The sequence below is a fragment of the Eretmochelys imbricata genome, chromosome 11 (genome assembly GCF_965152235.1).
Source record: "Eretmochelys imbricata isolate rEreImb1 chromosome 11, rEreImb1.hap1, whole genome shotgun sequence".
Classification (NCBI taxonomy): Eukaryota; Metazoa; Chordata; order Testudines; family Cheloniidae; genus Eretmochelys; species Eretmochelys imbricata.
The window spans coordinates 16,880,805-16,900,180 of NC_135582.1; the positions used below are offsets into that span (position 1 = coordinate 16,880,805).

The following is a 19,376-nucleotide window of genomic DNA, read 5'->3' on the forward strand; positions in this document are numbered from 1 at the left end:
GAGATGTATAGACTGATTAATTTAGATGATGCCATACAAATTTCAGTTCTAAAAATTTCACTTTAGTTTGAGCAATGCACATAGCGATCTCTATCTTGCAAACCAACTGAGGAGTGTATGAAGACTTCGTGCAATGTGATCAACAAAGCCTCACACAAATATAAAAAGAAATGGTGTGCCTTTATTGGAATGGTGTTAGGCTTTAAAAATATACCACTTCTGATAATCAGATTATTTGTTTTTTAATTAGAAATGACACTACGGAACTGCAATACTGGTCCAACAGTCTTGTCTTTACTTTTGTTTTTTTAAGCAAGAAATAGAATGAAAATGCACCGAGTAATCAGAAAGCACTAGCAGGCATCGGTTAACCCAAGATACTAGCTTCTTCGTTCCAAAAGCACTTGCAAAGTTGGAACCGAGGGCTTAGACTGGTCATAATTTGCAATAACTAGAGTCACATGAGTAAGTTTCATGTGCCCTATATATATATTTTTTTAAATTTACCATTAAGGTGGTCACTGGTATTTTTTCCTCAAATATTACAGTTTTTCTTTAATTGATATTTTTCCTCAAAGTATAAAAAAGTATGAAATATAAACAAGTTCTTGCGTTGTACACATGTAAGAGTACAATTGAAGCATTAGAGAGCTGACTATCTACACACCGTCAAATCCCATCAAATCTTGGATAATTCCTTAATATACAAAATATCAGGGCACAGAAAGAACTAAAACCCACTTCTTTGTTTTGTTACGCACAGGTTCAAATATTCAATCTAAAGAAAAACACTTAATTATTTTGGCTTTCCACTATATCCGCATATTGAGACACTTATTAAAATATTCCTGTTTAATTGTGTTTGGGCTTTTTCTTATTGTCAAGTCATGTTTGTTATCTTCAATAGCCGCCATCCAGACAAACAAGTAATCAGAAAGACCCTCTTTCCCCCCCTTCCCTAGCCCTGACCCCTCTGAGGTCAGTTTTAAGACATGACTCCAAACACTGGGTTGTGACGACAGATGCTAGGACCAATCTCTTCATAATCTTTTTTGGTGTGGCATACTTGGTAGAACTCGGGCTGGAAAAGAGGAAAACAAAAAGTCAGATGCTCTGCTTGCATTTCAACTATACGTAAATCTCAATAATAACTGGGAAAACAAAGGTTTATTGAATTTGGAAACTCTGTACTTCGTTCTGAATTACTGCTAAACAAATCCATACAACAGACCTCACATTTGACCATAAAGCCAAATATAGTATTCGATAAGAATACTCATTCAGAATCGTGTAACTATTATAAACAGATACATTTCATGACACTTGGTTGTCATTTGCTCCTTTAAATCTCTAAAGTCTTCACTGGACTCAAAGGCGTTTATATGCGCCTCCCCAAACACATCAATAGGAGTTATGAATGTGCATCAAGGACAGAATAGGATTCCAAAGTGTACCTAGAATGACTGAACCATGTTAAGTTTTATAACCAACTTACTGTGGAAGCCAGCATTGATCCTCCAAACCAAACTGCATATCTTTGCATATGATGAGTAATGACTTGTACATCAATAGGTTTGGGCTATAAAGGAAAACAAAATGAATACAATTAAAACTTGCTATTACTAGTAACACTCAAGAGTGTGTACGTTTTTCTTTACAGATCTAAGTTCAGTGCTCATAATTAAATCATTTCTTAAACACAGCATGTATATTTGCACTACGCTATATTTACACAACTACCACACACCTACTATTCTCCCAAATAAAAACTATTTTTAAAACGTTAATTTTTAAAATTTCATGTGGTGATTCCACCTACATAAACACAATAAAAACCATGAAATTCCTATCTCAGACGTGTGTCATCACTTCGCAATCTACAGCCATAGCTTTCTTTTTCTAAATTGGATCACCTACAAAGCAGCATCTTCCTCTCTACATTCACACAAAACAGAAATTGTAACACCAAACTTAGAGTGGTTAGAAATGGATGTTTCCTGACTGTCTGGAGTATTGGTGTTGCAGGCAACAGTGTGTATGATGTAGTTTGATAATGATGGGTATATTTGGGTGTGTCGTGTGTATTGGGTGTGAGTGCATGAAGTTGACTGAAATTTAGCGAGTGTGGTAGGTAACCTGAGGAAATAAGATGTGTGTGTGAGGGAAAGATTTATTGGAGGGAAGCGAGGTGCTGTGGTTCTGCGAGTGTTTCAAGCAATCACTGCAGATAAGTTTCATCATTTTGAAAGGTTATTGTTTGCAACTACTAATAGTGTTATTTAAGGTGATGCAATAAGGAAGTCTGATGTGTTTTGATTTTTCAGTAATTGATTTACTGTTGGGGAGAACAAAGGGCCTAGGTAGGTGGTCTGGGATGGAGTCCTGTATCGGTGCTGAGGCAGCCGTGATTGAATGGATGCACTAGGACATTAAAAGCAACAGTGCCATGGGGACATAGGACCTGCAAGATGGGAGGGTCCCAGATCTTGGTCTGCAGCCCAAGTCCTAACATCTACTCTGCAGTTAAACAGCCTCCCGTTAGCCCGAGCCCCAGAAGCCCAAGTCAGCTGGCATTGGCCAGCCGCGGGTGTTTAATTGCAGTGTAGACATACTCAGAGATTTCTACAGCTCATGAGTGCAGCAAGGGATGGGCAGCCCAGCTGTGAAGCAAGGGAAGCAGCACCATAGCGCTCTATTACACAATACTTGTGTTGAGATTATTCTCAGGAGCCCATTACAGTATATTAATCCTTGTTAAAATAATCTAGAAAATCTTTATATAAAAGAAGAATCAACTTTAGTTCAAAATGACAATACAAACAGAAGAGTGTCATTGCAGTAATTTCTTGTTACTTAAGACCTAGAATTTTCAGTAAAAAAAAGCATAATAAAAAAAAGAGATATACATGAGTCATGAACGTTAGTTTAATGTATTGGCTAAGGAAACAAACCTTCAGTCTGCCACCACTCAGTTCCTCACTGAGTTTCAGTCGGGCATCAACAGTTCTTTTCAAATCTCGTTGTAAACGGCGACCAAAGTCCCTGAACATGGTCGAACCTCCAGAGAGGACAATATTCTATAATGAATATGCATATACATTAGAAATAGGTCATTAAGTAATTTTAAGACTATCAAAAGTTAGATATTAGTCTTTGACGTAAGAGTGAAGACAGATGCTGATTATTATAATTATATTAAGGGTGCTTCCTGTTTACAAGGACTCAGACCTAAATTTCTGACTGATTAGTGATTTCAGGGGCCTCCATTTTTGGGTACTCTATAGGAGAGACGTTACCGGGGATTGATTTTTCAGAACTTGGATACTTGGCATGACTGAATATCAGACCTCTTCAGGGTTTCAATGTGGGCACCCAATATTGAGGCATCAAGAATTACTAGTCACTTCTAAAAGTTAGCTCCTCAATATTTATTCAGCCCTGGACATGGATATTCAACCTATGGTCACCAATTTGACATGGCATTTTAAAGTTATTACACAGAATGTTTTAAATTATTTAAATTTTAAAACGTTAGATAAAGTACCACACATAATTTGGGCTGTTCCTCTTAAGAAAAGTAAATTGTTTACAAAAAGGTTTAAAATTCCCTTTGATCCCTACCATCATCTTTTCTTTCCCTCAACATTTTTCCTCATTTTTAACCCTTTTCCTCTCCTTTTTTTAAACAGTACTACGGTCCCGAAACATTAAAATAGATTAAAATGTTCAAATTGCAATTCTGGTTAAAATTAAACGGTTAGTGAAAATTTCTTCACTCTGAGTGCTCTTCTGTATGTTAGACCCAATGACAGTGCAGTTTGCTTTTAATCAAAAATCTACCACCAACTGTATAAAAAGATGACATCTATATCTAGTAAAGGACATGCATGTTTGGACCCCACTGAAACAAAACTATTTTAAAATAGCTTCACTGTTACTGACCTTATACAGAGGACGTCTAACATCAATCGGACAATTCTGAATAACTTCATCTACTACTTCTGAAATGGGTTGTGTGAAGTCAGGATTAGCAAACTAAAATCAGAAGTCAAATTGGATATAAAAAACAGCAGTCATTAGGTAGCTAACATCAAGATTTTAAACCAACATACTTCAAAAATCTTGCACTTTTAATTCGAAAAAGAATCAAAGTGCAATTTGAAACAGCAGTAATTCTTTTCTGCGTTTTAGAAGCAAAACCCTTTTTCTTGACCTACTATGCGTACACAGGTTACCCAGGGGATCCCAGGGAAGTGAGAAAAGTAAGAACACAATTAAACTTGAAAGAGAAGAAAGCTCATTAGTAGTAGGGAGTCGGAGTACTTGAGATCAACATGTAATAGAAAGAGAGAAAGGAAAATTCAAGATTAATCCCAGACACGTCCTTAATTGAAAAAACAGTGTTAGTACATGCAGGAGTAATAGGAAGGATGTTCTGAGGGTTTTCCCCCCTCCCGCACATTCACAAATGGAAAACGGTCAAGTCAAATGTTGCACAGTTTATACCAAACAGAAGAGGGGAGAAAATAAATGAAGCAAGCCATCTTATTGCAGTACATATGCAACCATTAACTAATACTGGAAACAGAAACCTGAGTATTTTAATGGCCATTTAGTAAAAGGTTAAAAAGAAAAGTGATTAGATTTTTTCCCCCATTTTGCCAATTGTTCTCTTGTACTGCTTTTGTAACTTTAACGATTCTTTTGCAACAGTTCAAAGACCTCCCACCCTTCTCAGATGCTCGGTACTGAAGCACACAGTTTAACTCAGAATGAGGAAGTGGCCATGACAACAGAAAGAAAGAGAAAGAAGAACGAACGAACTGAGGAAGAAATAGGTAGAGTTATTCCTATCTGCTTTTTCTAAAATGACCCTGAAAACAGGACTAGTGGCACAGAATTGGAAGTGAGGGGGAAAATTTTTAATTAAATTAAAATTGGTATTTTAAATGACTGGACAGAACCATGCACGACCACATTGGGGGGGGGGTTAGGGGGGGAGGAGGAGGAGGAGGAGGAGAAGAGAGGACCAATAACCCATATTAGCAATACAATTCTTTAAAACATTCTAGGGTTGTACTGTTTGTGTCTGCTCAAGTGCTTTAATTTGTATACTGAAAGGTTACCCAATAGCAAGAAGTAAAACTCACTCGCTTTTTACAGCAGCAATTATCTACTTTAAAATATAAACAGAGAGGCAAGTTTTCACATCTTTCAAATGCATTTAGATTTTAGTGTACCAATTTTAAACTGCTGTTCTACAGCTTGAATTGAAAAAATCTGAAGACCATTATAATTCACACCAATTTACCTCAGGATGAAAGAAGATCTCCGGCCCCAGGAATCTCTCATAGCCAACATCAATGGTGAATTCCTTCTTTGAGATTGCATTGATTCCGGTATACTGTTTAATCCATTTTGTACCATCTGTGTCATACTTGTTAAATTCTTTTACTAAATCAGGGCAGACATAACTAAAGCGCTCCTGAAAAATTAAATACACACATTTGTAGAAATCTTCCCCAAAATAGTAGGAAAATGATGGTACTTACAATATGGAGCCGTTTGAACCCAATTACATATAATACAAATAAGGGGCCTTTTAAAAAAAGGTCCAGGCTCTTGGGAAGAGTTGGAAGCTGGTAAGTAGCTCCATAGTAGAGTACCAAAAAAAAAAAAAAAAAAAAAAAAGAGTTCAGCTGACACTATGTACAATTAAATAATAAACTTTGCTTCTACAAATCATTTCTATGCATCACTGGGAGCAAGTTGGTTTTGATTCCATTTTTCCCTCAAATTCTATGGTAATGAAAAAGGAGTACTAAATGTATAATGTATTTCATAGATGAACATCCTTCAGTGGATCAGGTATAACAGATTTGTACTGCAGGAAAAAAAAGACAGCTACCTATGCAGAAGAAGTCATAAGGACATAAGAAAGGCCATATTGGATTAGTATCTTGACTTCAGACTGAGGCCAACGCCAGATTCGTCAGAGGGCAATTATTGAGTGATCCATTCCCTGTCGTCCAGTCCCATCTTCAGAGGCTTAGGGGCAGTCAGAGCATGGGGTTGCATCCCTGACCATCTTGACTAATAGCCACTGGTGGACCTATCCTCTATGAAACTAAATAATTTATAGTTATAGTGTTGGTCTTCACAACATCCCCTGGTAACGAGTTCCACAGGTTGACTGTGCATTGTGTGAATCAAAAAACGATAAGCAATTATGGCTTTTCATTTTACAGATAGCACCAGGAGAGTTTCCAGTTAAGTATTACAATAGTTACTCTCAGGGGAAAAGATGGTTCTAGACGGACATTGGTATATTAATATTATGTTATATTTTAGGTATTTAAATATCAACATTTATAGTCTCATTTAGAAAAAGAGTATCATTAAGAAGGGAGTTATTTTTAATATGATTTTAATATAAATGTATATTGTGGTATAACTCTGCCATTCATGAATTCTCATTTTACCTTCACTGCTTTAGCGGTTTCCAAGGATTGCTCAGGAGGAATTCCTACTTCTCGCTCTCTCAGCAGTTGCTGAATGAAGTATGTTATATCTCGTCCTGCAATTGGAATATGTTTGATACAGCTGCCAATCACATAGCCTTCAGCCTGGAAGTAACATTAATTTGGAGAAGGAGAAAAAAATGCCTTTCATCAGCTTCAGAAAAAAATAGTTGCTTATTGAAGCATATAGAGTGCGATTCTGAAAATGCTTAGTCACATCCTTACATGATTGGGTCTTCACTACCACAATTCAGATTTATCAGAGTTACACTTACACACACAATCCCTCTCATAATCTTGCACCCTTGATGGAGTCCTGAGGACATTCCCGTTATTCATAGCTCTTTACGCTCCATTTCTGAGGCCCTGCATTTGGTTACCATTCTTACAGGCAACAGGGACCAGACACATCCATTCTGTCAGCACTTAAAGTAAACATCTTACTCTCTATTTGCTCCTTAAGTCAGAGAAAGTGAGTGCCATTGAATGATGAGAGGCATTCTCTCATCCACTACTGTTCAATAGCACTCAAGAGTTGTAGGCACTTAAGTATGCAAGAGTTTACAATCCATACGGGCAAAAGAGATGAGAGGAGGAGACCAGCAAAGTCCAGCAAAGTGATCAAAATGGCATTTAGCACATCACATTGGTCCACCATTTTTATCATTTTTCATTCAGCAAGTGGAGTACCCCAGGGGTCGGTCCTGGGGCCGGTTTTGTTCAACATCTCTATTAATGATCTGGATGATGGGATGGATTGTACCCTCAGCAAGTCTGAAGATTACACTAAGCTGGGGGGAGAGGTAGATATGCTGGAGGGCTGGGATAGGGTCCAGAGTGACGAAGACAAATTGGAGGATTGGGCCAAAATAAATCTGATGAGGTTCAACAAAGACAAGTGCAGAGTCCTGCACTGAGGACGGAAGAATCCCATGTACCACTACAGCCTGGGGACCAACTGGCTAAGCAGCAGTTCTGCAGAAAAGGACCTGGGGATTACAGTGGATGAGAAGCTGGCTATGAGTTAGCAGTGTGCCCTTGTTGCCAAAAAGGCTAACGGCATATTGGGCTGCATTAGTAGGAGCATTGCCAGCAGATCAAGGGAAGTGATTTTTCCCCTCTATTCTGCACTGGTGAGGCCACATCTGGAGTATTGCGTCCAGTTTTGGGCCCCCCACGACAGAAAGGATGTGGACAAATTGGAGAAAGTCCAGGGGAGGGCAACAAAAATGATTGGGGACTAGGGCACATGTCTTACGAGGAGAGGCTGAGGGAACTGGGCTTGTTTAGTCTGCAGAAGAGAAGAGTGAGGGGGGATTTGAAAGCAGGCTTCAACTACCTGAAGGGGGGGAGGGGGGTCCAAAGAGGATGAAGCTCGGCTGTTCTCAGTGGTGGCAGATGACAGAACAAGGAGCAATGGTCTCAAGTTGCAGTGGGGGTGGTCTCGGTTGGATATTAAGAAACACTATTTCACTAGGAGGGTGGTGAAGCATGGGAATGGGTTACCTAGGGAGGTGGTAGAATATCCATCCTTAGAGGTTTTTAAGGCCTGACTTGACAAAGCCCTGGCTGGGATGATTTAGTTGGTGTTGGTCCTGCTTTGAGCAGGGGGTTGGACAAGATGTCCTCCTGAGGTCTCTTCCAACCCTAATCTTCTATGATTCCACCCTCCCTATCCTCACCTGTCATAAAGAAGGATAGGGGAGGCAGGTGTTTAATTCTATCGTAAGTGATAGGATATTGGTGTTCATGTGGATTAACTTGTAAATTGCATATGTTTTAACAGGAGATTAGATTCCTCAACCTTTAAAAAGGAAGATCAAACGAGAAGACTAAATTATTCTATTATCAGATATACTGTTTGTACAGCATATGCAGTACTCTTTACAGTATTTAAAATATTTGAAATGTCTTAACTATTTCAAGTTCTGCATGATCTCTGAAATTTTAATAATGAGCTAAAACATTTTGTAAGTAGCAAACCCATACTTAAAATGTGTATTTTTAACTAAAAATGATCAAAATGAAATTCACATGTATGTCTGCCTCATTGCGGAGACTACATTTTCATCTATCAATTCCTTTTCATCTACTTACATTTTTAGTACTTCATCTATTGCATTACATTAGAGTATAGATGGGCATTTGACTCGTCCAAAAATAATTAGTTAACTGACTGGTCAAATAAATGTGAAAACTGTCAAATACTTTAAAGCACTAATTTCTTAGAACAGTAACCAAAAAAAAAGAGTAAGACTTTATGGTCACCAATAGGCTTAGCCTAAGATAGATACTTATGCCTAATTACACACATAAAAAGTACTTTTAACTAAGTTATTTCAACTCAGAGAATTGTGAAACAATGAAATGAAGTTCTAAAGAAAAGTGAAAGAATTACAGAAGTGAGTGATCAAGACAGTTCAGTAGGCTAACAGATGGCACCCTCATGCACCCAAAAACGTAGCTGCTGCCTACATCAGGGCAATTTTGACGGAATATTTGACAAGAGTCAAGTATATGGTCAGCTGACCAGTCAATTGGCTGGATGTCTAAGCCTACATCCTGGGTATTTGCTTTAGTATGCTAAAGGTTGAAAAATGCTGGAAATAAGAAACTCCTTTGTAAATATATCGTCCCCTAACTGTCCAAGTGATACCAAAAAAAAATTACGTACAACCTGTTCATCTATTTAAGTTAAAATATTAAGAAAGTTCTGCTGTCTTTTAATAGCCATTTAAAACCGATTAAGCATAATAAAAACTACCTAACTTACCATTACAAGAGTTGAAATTTCAGTAATCTAATAAGCCTTAGCAGAAAAACGCCATCTCTAATAAGAGTCTAATCTGAAATATTTTACATAGTATTTTTCACTGAGCTGAGATGAAAAACTGTAAAGCACATTTAGATCATAACCAATGTAACTTTCCAATATAATGAATCAAGCAAATGAGCGTACTGTTAATTTACAATTAGTAAGCTCATTTACATAGTTCTTTATTTTGTAAGACTGGTCCTACAAAACACCAGATACCCATTCTCTCCTCAAAAGACAGCTATGAAAAGAGATGTATTTCCATTCATCTGGAGAAGAAAACTAGTATATACTCCAATTATAAAACTTTCAGTGTGCAATTCTGTAAATTGCATTGCATGCCTACAGCAAAAACAACACTTTGACATTTAATAAAATTATACATTAGTTATAAAATAAAATAATTATATGTTCTATTTTTAAGATCTTATAAGTCTGTTAACCAACTTTATTATTTGAGTCATGTAGGAATTTTCCTACCTGTTTGATCTTTGCTGTATGATAACTAGAATTGTAATTTTTCTGATTTAACAGTTTGGATAAGTGAAAGTTCTGACCTTAATATAGAACATTTGATGTACATGAATATTAGGGTTCTAGTTTACAGATGACAAAATTGATTCAGAGTAAGGGCCAAGTTCTGTGAGCTTCTGAGGACACTGAACTAACACTGACTTTTAATGAGGAAACGAGAGTGCTCTGCAGTTCTCAGCACCTTAGCATAGGAGGGCCGCAGGTGAGAGTTGCCAGAGGTCATTCAGTAACAGTCATGTTTTAACTACAACAAAAGCCACCCATATCAATGTTCACTTCAGCAAGGTTACAATGCGTGATATAGCATTACATTATGCGGCTTTGATATTTTGATACTTACCACAGGAATGACATGAGTAACACCATCTCCACTGTCTATAACTGTGCCAGTCAATGTCCGTTCTCCTACCTGTCTTGATGTCCAAGATGCAGCTAAGGCAAGGACAGCCTTGCAAAAGAGAAAGCAGAATTTGAACCTTAGTTTTACATTGATGCATAAAGCCTATACTGAGGTTCCTCTACAGCTGATGTTTTATACCCTTTGAATGAAAATACAAAAAAAGCCAAAGTGAGCAAAGTCTATTTAAACACAACTGAAGCAAAATAACCTAAGCCCTCAATATTTGAACACTTTTCATTTTTCCCTTACAGCACAATGGAAACAAAACAAGTACATTGTATTTTGACACTAATATAGCATAAATTACCATGTACTGAAAAGGGAATTGAAGATGTATTGCATTCTAAACAAAAGTACTAGAATTATTAGAGTTTGGCATTTAGTTAGTTTCCTTTTATAGGCAAATACACTTATAAACTAAGGGGCAGATCTGTGGTTTTCCACCTTTTTTCATTTGTGGACCCCTAAAAAATTTCAAATGGAGGTGGTCCCAAGGGGTCCATGAACCACAGATTAAAACCACTGTTCTATGGTAACAACCATCTTTCACAGACCTCTGAGACATAGTCTGTAGACCCCAGGTTGAAAACCACTGGGCTAGATCCTCTGTTGGTGTAAGCTGGCATGGTTCCACTGATTTCATTGAAGGATGCAAGTTTAAACATCAATTCTTGTTCGAACCTCCACTTAAGTGATTTACACAAGCAAGGAACATCAGATTGTATTTCTACTATCTGAAGCGTTGGAGGAAATGAACTTCAAACTGTTAGGAGACAAAATACATCATCCTCTGTATTCCTCACACACTGAAGACTTTTTTTTTTTTTAAATGTTCGAATTGGAGAGCAGGACACTACTGGCAGAAAATAACCATATGATGATAGGTGCCACTTGGAGAGGTCTACACATTTATACAAATGAATGGTAAATGCATGTTTGAATATCAAGGTCGCTGCCTGACACGGTACTAAGAAAAACATCTCTCCAAGGAAGCTTGAATGAAAGAAGTGGAACATCCACTTTATATTTTGGAGGAAGGGGATGGGTCTAGACCCGTGGATGAACAACTAATAGAAAATGTGAAGGAATCTAGATGAACCTATATGTGAGTCAGTATGATTTCTCCAATGGCAAATTAGTACCTATTTATTTGTTATTTGCATATTTGATTATACACCAGGATAGAAGAAAGAATTTATCCAGTAGTAAAAAGCATAATCACAAAATTGAAACTGATTTCTAAAGGGAATCTGCTTAAGTGCTATTGTGTTCCATCTCCTTAAACAAATATAAACTATATCATGCTCCTAAAACAAAAATTCCTAAGGAAACAGCATCAATGCTTTCTAAAAATAAAATTTTTCACTAAAGCTCAAGTTACAAATCTCTCTCTGAATAATCTTCAGTGTAATTCACTAATTTGTGTGCATTAGTACAATTTATGGATTGGAAAGTAACAGTGGAGTGGTGGAATATCTATATAAAACAGCTTTCCCAAAACAAAAACCAACAAAAAAGAAGTATTGATAGTTCCTGTCCCTAATGTTTTCTAGCCACAGAGCAGGCACAGCACAGAAATACAGCAATGCAAGTTCTGCAAAACAGAGGTACTCCCATCCAAAGGGCTACCTCTAGACATGAAAGACAACTTCCTGTTCTTGGCCTGTTGCTACTTATTATGGTGTGTTTTCTCATGTGAAACCTGGCCTTCACAAACTGAGTTGAAACCACCAGTTAATTTTACATAATATCATTTGGCTGCTAGCTGGAGTACGTATTTTTGACCACTAGACTGGATTTGAGCCAGTCACCCCATGAAAACCTCTGACCCAAATATCAAACTCCAAAACGTCTTCCAACCACTAGAATTATGCACAATTTTTTCATTGGGTTTAAAGATTATTTAAATTAAAGTTGAGAAAAATCATCCTTCCTTCCCTCCACTTAACAGTTGCCTTCTCACCTGAACAGCAATGTACAGCCCAGGAACGTTGAAAGACTCGAACATTATTTCAGCAGTATATTCCCTATTTTCCGGAGTATTTAGTGGAGGTTCAGTCTGTATGACAGAAGTGATTTTTAAAATCAATTCAAATCCAACAGTTGCATTTATTCAGATTTTAAAACACACCAAGAAAAGTTTTCAGGTTGTGAGCTTAATAATTTACCCAGAGTACAAATAGCAGGCATTCACACTGTGCTTTAAAAAGCAAACTGTTTAATTTAGTAAACCTGTCAATTCCCGTGAAGGCTGAAAGACTAATGAAAACTGCACCATAGGGATATACCACTCTATGTGATAATGCAGGAACACAAAGTGATGTGAAAATTAATTCTTGCCGCAATTTACCAAGATATATTGGTGTCCTCTTATCTTGGTTATTTCACTGCAACATTGTATCCATTAACAGAATATAGCACTATCATCCAAAAATAGGACTGTTGTATATTCCAACTATTTTGATACCCCCAATTACAAAAAGGCTATTTTTTCCTCAGCAATTCATCTAACTGAACATAGATATTATGTTCTATTTTCTTCTCAAAGGCAATATCTGAAAAAGATCGTCTGTTACCATCTGAATTAATTATATTAAAGAGAGACTGGGACTGAATACATATGATGTGCTACTATAGTGAACTTGGACTTATTACAAACTATAGTTCTCTTTGTTCTTTGAAAGTATGCATTCTAAATGTTATATGAGTGAGGCATATTTAAACAAATAAACATAATATTTGTTGCTACCAGTTGCTTTCGTGTAGGCATACACTACAGTTCCAGTAGAGGAGGAATATGGACTTCAACCTGCAACCCTCATTGAAGTGCCACTGATTTCAATGAGATTCAATGTGGTTGGTTAGTGGATGCAGATTCAGGCTCTATATTCATGGAACAAACTACGGTTGTGATACTAAAGCCATTTTCTGCCTTTACCTTTTTTTTATAAATAATTAGGGGAAATTTTCAAGAAGAGTTATAAATTGGTCATGAATAAAATTTAAGCTGAAAATTAGAAGAAAGTTTCTAACCATCAGAGGAACGAGATTCTGGAACTGCCTCCTACTAAGAAGAGTGGAAACAATTGCTTAGCTAGGTTTAAAATGGAGGTTGATGAATTCATGAACAGGATGAAATAACAGAGCGGCCTGTGATAGCAGGGGACTGAACTTAATGATCCAGAAATTTCTTTCCAGTCCTATGTTTTTAACTTCTATATGTGGACATTTTTTTTTTTTTTTTTTTTTTTAAAGAAGAGTCTTGTAAAAAAAGACTGAAGTTGTGGGCAACTTGACAAGTTAATTGTAACTAAATTGTGTAGCAAATTCAACTCTCAAAATCCAAGAAAAAGCTTTCAGCAACAGTTGTGAGGAATTAAGAAGGCTCAGAACTTGCCCCAAATCCAACCATAAAATGTCAACTACTCAAAGCTGCAAAACAAATCCCACTGAATAGACTTACAATCCATGTTTCCACAGGCTCTGTAAAAAGAACGGCAACTGAAATGAAACTTTCAGCAACTGCATCCAAATGATACAGTAATTGTTCCGTTTTAATACAACTGCTATTAACACAGCGCACAGACTGCTACTGCATCACTGGAAAAATACTTACGTAAAATGTAGTTTCCATGACATCACTATTCACTTCAATGGAGAGCTGTTGCAACAGAGAAAGTTTGGGGCAATAGAAATAAAAGGAAGAACAGGAGTTTGTAGATCAGACACTCCTTTGCTTTTAAAGCTCATAAAAAATAAAGCAGCAACATATAGAGAAGCAGCCAGACCATCCTGGCTTCAGCCAATGCACATAACCTTTAACTTCCTACACAGGTGGCGCAGCTGAAAGGTTTATTTACATAAAAGGATCTTTGTGTAATAAACACAAAATTCTTACATATTCTTTCATAAACAGGAAGTAATTTGTACTCACCAAAAGAAAGTAATGATCTTCTGGTTCTGCTCTTAGATATTTAAAGATAACTTGCTCCATAAACCTCTCCATCAAGTCCCAGTCTTCAACTATACCATGGCGGATAGGCCACTGTTAAAACAGATGCATCAGTATATATTTGGAAAGTTTAAAATAAGAAGTCTTATTGATTGTAAGTGCAGGAAAAAAAATTCACTGAAAGTGGCGATAAACTACACAGTAAGAACACTGTGCTGTAAGTTCTTCCTACCGCAGAATGATTAATAATTTGAAATTCTGAAGTCTTTCTAAGTACTCATCTATGCTGGAAGATAGACAGTAAACAAATGTGCTTCACTCTCCAGTGTTACTTCAAAGAAAAAAATTAACGTACTTTTTTTCCCAAGTGAAGACAAAATGTTTTGAAAGTTACCAGAACTGGTTGACTATTAAATCACATATGAATATCATTTTCTTTTAAAAAGTACATGTTAAAAATGGAAAAATAAAGAGTTCTTTACAGTTAAGGATCAATGAGAAACCATTTATTTTACAGTGGATTTTTTAGAAGTATTAAATTCATAAAGAAGAACTATCCTTTAATACCTTTGTTGCATAAGTTGGTTTTTCTATTGCTTCGTCCCCAATAAAGAAGTCTAAATCATCCACACCTTTTGTAACCCTCCTTTGTGCTTGATCAACAACTTTTGCCGATTCCTTGATTGCAATACCTTTAATAAGCAACAGATATACAAATGACATTGTAGATTGTACATCCTGAAACTTCTGTCATACTTCAAAGCTTTATATTCTGGATTAAAACATTGCCACCTGGAAATAGTTTACCATTCCTAGCTTCAGTGCAGGTACAATGAGTCTGCATAGAACACTTAAAAATCTCATTTGAAAGGCCACCTATAATGAAACACTATTAGGATTGAATAATACAACACAGTCATGAAAAACAAAATATGAACATGGTGCAATGCAAAGCATACAATGCAGAAAGAGAGGTTACTTACTTTGTGCAGTAACTGTGGTTCTTCAAGATGTGTGTCCCTCTGGGTGCTCTACTTCAGAAGCACATGCACCTCTCGAGCCCTTGATTGAAGATTTTCAGTTAGCATCCATTTGGCCCATGCCTCCTCATGCAATATAGGGGTGTGTGGGTGAGCTGCCCTCAGTTCCTTCTCTACCCAAACACCCCTAAGGAACAGTCCAAAGCAGAGGGGAAGGAGGGTGGGTAGTGGAGTATGCATAGGGGGACACATCTCAAAGAACAACAATTACTGTGCAGAATGAGTAACTTTCTTTGAGTGGTGTCCCTGTGGATGCTCCACTTGAGGTGACTTCTGAGGGACGAGGAAGGGAGGGCGTGATATAAAATGTATCGTGTAGCCTAATGCTCTGACCTATTTATCTGAAGTGACCCACCTCCAGGCATGTTGGAAGTAAGCAGGGCAGTCTCCAAAGTGCAGGGAGGTGGGCTAGTAGGAGCAGCTGTGAATACAAAAGTGCGGGAAGATTCAAATCCTTGACCAAGCCAACAAAAATGTTGCTTCGAAGATGGCTAGGTGGTCATGGAAGGCAGTTGGGCAGCCCTCTTTTTCTTAAACTTACGTCTCTTTCCAGGGCGTTTGGTGGATCTATGGGACCTGGAAAACAGAGCAGGATGCAGTCTCTGGGTAGTCTGTGACCTCCTAAACCTTTTCTTATTTGTAGGTGTATATGTGCCCAGGGATTGTAAAGTAGCCCTAGAATTTGTTAGAGTGTTCAAGAACTCATCTGCGGTTTACAAGAACAGCTTGCAAGTGTTGAAGAGGAGCTCCTCCATGGTGTTCTGTACTTCTCTTGGAAACCCCAAGAAATGACCATGATGCCTTGTGCATAACCACCGTCATAAAGATGCAACTGGTAGCAGTGTATGAAGCATCAAAGGATGTTTGAAGAGTGGTTACGGCCACCAACCGCCTTTCTGAGATGGACTGGAATTGCTCCCTATGATCTTGTGGGAGATGCTCAATAAAAGCTGTGAACCGGTTATAATTTGCAAAATTATATGTGGGCATGACTGCCAAATAATCACAATCCTGAACTGGAGGAATGTTGAAGAATAAGCCCTTGGACCAAAGATATCCAGCCTTTTCTGGTCTTTGTCATATGGAGTAGACTTACTGAAATACTGACTACCTTGCTCATTTACCACATCCACCACCAGAGAATTAGGTGTGGGAGGTGGGAAAACAAAAAGACAATAATACTTTTCATCTTCCTGTTTACATGTGGGCAGAATAATGTCAGGTGTCTGCCATGGCAGTATAGCTGGATCCAGGAGTACCTCATTGATGGGTAACTATTCTGGGGGTATTGCTGACTGCAGGATAACCATCAGTTTTTGCTGTGAATTCTTGACACCTCTGAGAGGAATTTGAAAAGTGTCAGTCACTCTCTGAGATCATGAAATTACTGGAAAAAAAATCATCAGCTGTGAATGGTGGCAGAACCATAACCATCTTGTCCAGAAGGAGGATGAAGTAGGAATTTGAGAGGTGGCCTCCTTATCTGCCCTAGCCTCCTGCTCCTCAAATATTTCCTCCTGTCTGGGCTGGCTGGGGAGGAGAGGGCTATACAACTCTGGCCTCCCTATGAGACGGTACCAGTGGTCTGGTAAAATGTCGCCGATAAGCAGCCCGGGGGGGGGGGGGGGGGGCGCGGCGGCCTCACTGGAGAATCCTGTGGTACTGGAGGACGGTAGTCCAGAGATCAGAGTCTTGGTACCAAGAGACCCTCAGTACCCATGAGGAGCAGAGACTCTGGTTAATCTGTTATCAAGAGGTCCTTAGTATATCTGAACTCCTGCGGTACTAAATAGGAGATCAGTACTGAAGCAGCAGCTAAGGCCATGGTTGCCGAAGCTGATCATGGGCTCTTATTATACAATTATTAGAAATATAGAAAGCCAAGGCACGCTCAAGTTGGACATACTCGGGCTCAGTCTAAGGCTGAGGCAGTGGAGAAGGAACTGAAGGTGGTTCACACCACACACTCCTACATAGCTTTGGTGTCTGGCATGAGGAGGCAAAGGGTGCATACGCAGGTCGAATGGACACAGCTAACTGAAAAATCTCTGATCAAGAGCTCAAGAGATGCATGAGCGCCTGAAGTGGAGCACCCCTAGAGATACTACTCAAAAGAAGAAGTTAGTATTTTAGCAGAGTCAATAAACTCGCTGTTAATTCCACCTGTTGAAGACTTGCCTCAACTGGCAATGGACTACTTTACCTCCACATTCAACTAACAACGACTCAGCAGCCAGAAAGACAGAAGAAAAAAGGAAACATCTGTTCAATGTGCACCCACATTCAAAAAAAAGCAGAGAAGATATAAAAACGTATAAAGAATGGGATAAAGATATTTTCAACACCATGCCATTATATAAATGGATGTTTCGCTCTGATTGAACTCGAAGTTTAGTTTTAGACACCTCATCATCAAGACATTAACAGACCAAGAAGGGATTCAAAAATGCAATTAAAGTCTGGGGAGAAAAGATTTCCACAAAGAGAGAGAGAGGAATATTAAGATTCTTTATCTTTTAGAGAGGGGACATGAGGGAGATATACAAAATAATGAATACTATTGAAAAGATCGGTCAAGTATTCTTCTTTACCTTCTATCACAACACAAGAATGAAAGTTAGGAAGACACTTTCCCTTATAGCACCTTCTTTATTTATTATGGGGGTTTTGCACACTGAAGCTTGAGGTACTGGCCAATATCAAAAACAGGATACTCGGTAGATGGATCATTGGCCTGATCCAGTAAGGGTACCATGCACCTGACCTTCGCCTCCAATCTTTTGCAGCTTGATTTGGCTAGTTGGGTTAGCGAGTGCCTGGTAAATTTTTCAACCCTGCAGATCACCTTTAAAATTAAACCCTCTCCTGAAGTCAGGTGTCATATACACTTCCATATGTAAGTCAAAAGGTGTTCAATTATTGGTCAATACCTAGACCTGTGAAGGTATTGACCAATAATAGTGAAGGATGCTGAAGCAACGTGTGAAAAATCCTAATTCAACCACTTGGGGATAGTGACTTTTGCTAATGAACAGAGGATCTTAACTGAGCACTTGCTCGTCATAAAAATCCTAAGCATTTACTACTGAATCCTACTTTGCTCCTCAGAGCAGTGAAAGAAGACAAATCAATTATCAACAGAGACAGCAAGAACCATAGAAGAGCCAAGACTGAAACTAGGCGTGAGACAGAAAGAGATGAATGGTATTATACATTTATAAATTATAGTAGCTTACTCATAGATGGTAAGGGGTACAGGGAGAAAAGCACCCAACAGGAGTAGAACTGAGCAAATAATTCATTTTCTGTTCTGTGGCTGAACTGGGGGGGGGGGGAGGGGGGGGATCTCTAAAATATTCAGTTTGTTTCAGACCCAAAACGGATTGATTGTTTTTCTTGCCAAATAAAAAAATAAAAATAAAAAAAATATCTTTCAGGTTGAATGAAAGGCTTTGAATTTTGTTTCAAGAGCAAACATTTTATTTCAAAAGTGTTACTTCCCAAAAAAAAGGGGGGGGGGCATATTTTTTGGCAGATTTACTCTCTGAAGAAAATTCTGTCCAACTCAAATAGGAGGATGCAAGACAATCTTGTGCTACACATAAAAGGAAGAGTTGTGCCAAGCATTTTTAAGAGCTCTATTATAAAGCTCTTTGATACTTTAGGTTAAGAAGGCTCTTGCTGCCCAGCAGTGACATCTTAAAAACAGTTTTGAGACAGACACCACCACTTGCTATAAACCTCCAGAGTTTTTCCACTTAAAGTGATTTACCATTGCTCTAACCTAAAATAGGATGACTCCATATTTCTTGTTGAATGTGAAACTAGCCTACATTTTGGGCAACATTTGAAAATAAAAAAAGAAGCAATTTACAAAAGCAGCACATTGTGACAACACAAACTGGAAATTAAATCTGAGTAGTGAAAGAACTAGGTTACCATGGTGTTCGAAGATGGGAACTTCTGCAGCAGTATCAGAGAGCAGTTGGCTTTGGTTGTTCAGCACAAGATTGAAAAGCTTTTAGAAGAAAGAGGATGTATTTGTGTCATACTGACTTTTATACTCAAAAACTGATGGGGCCATTTGTTTTAAATATAACAACTGGAAAAAGAA

General features: G+C 38.0%; 1 protein-coding gene across 1 annotated transcript in view; it reads right to left on the reverse strand.

The window, feature by feature from the left end:
* Positions 1-272: 272 nt before the first annotated feature.
* The window catches only part of ACTR3 (actin related protein 3), a 50,775-nt gene continuing 31,671 nt past the window's right edge, over positions 273-19,376 (reverse strand). Inside the window, exons 3-12 of the mRNA XM_077829808.1 lie at positions 14,790-14,914; positions 14,205-14,315; positions 12,234-12,329; positions 10,211-10,318; positions 6,483-6,626; positions 5,312-5,485; positions 3,943-4,035; positions 2,952-3,077; positions 1,496-1,579; positions 273-1,081 (exon numbers count right to left, since the gene is read on the reverse strand). Coding sequence (XP_077685934.1) covers positions 986-1,081; positions 1,496-1,579; positions 2,952-3,077; positions 3,943-4,035; positions 5,312-5,485; positions 6,483-6,626; positions 10,211-10,318; positions 12,234-12,329; positions 14,205-14,315; positions 14,790-14,914 — 1,157 coding nt within the window. The 3' untranslated portion in view covers positions 273-985. The remainder of the gene's footprint in view (positions 1,082-1,495; positions 1,580-2,951; positions 3,078-3,942; positions 4,036-5,311; positions 5,486-6,482; positions 6,627-10,210; positions 10,319-12,233; positions 12,330-14,204; positions 14,316-14,789; positions 14,915-19,376) is intronic.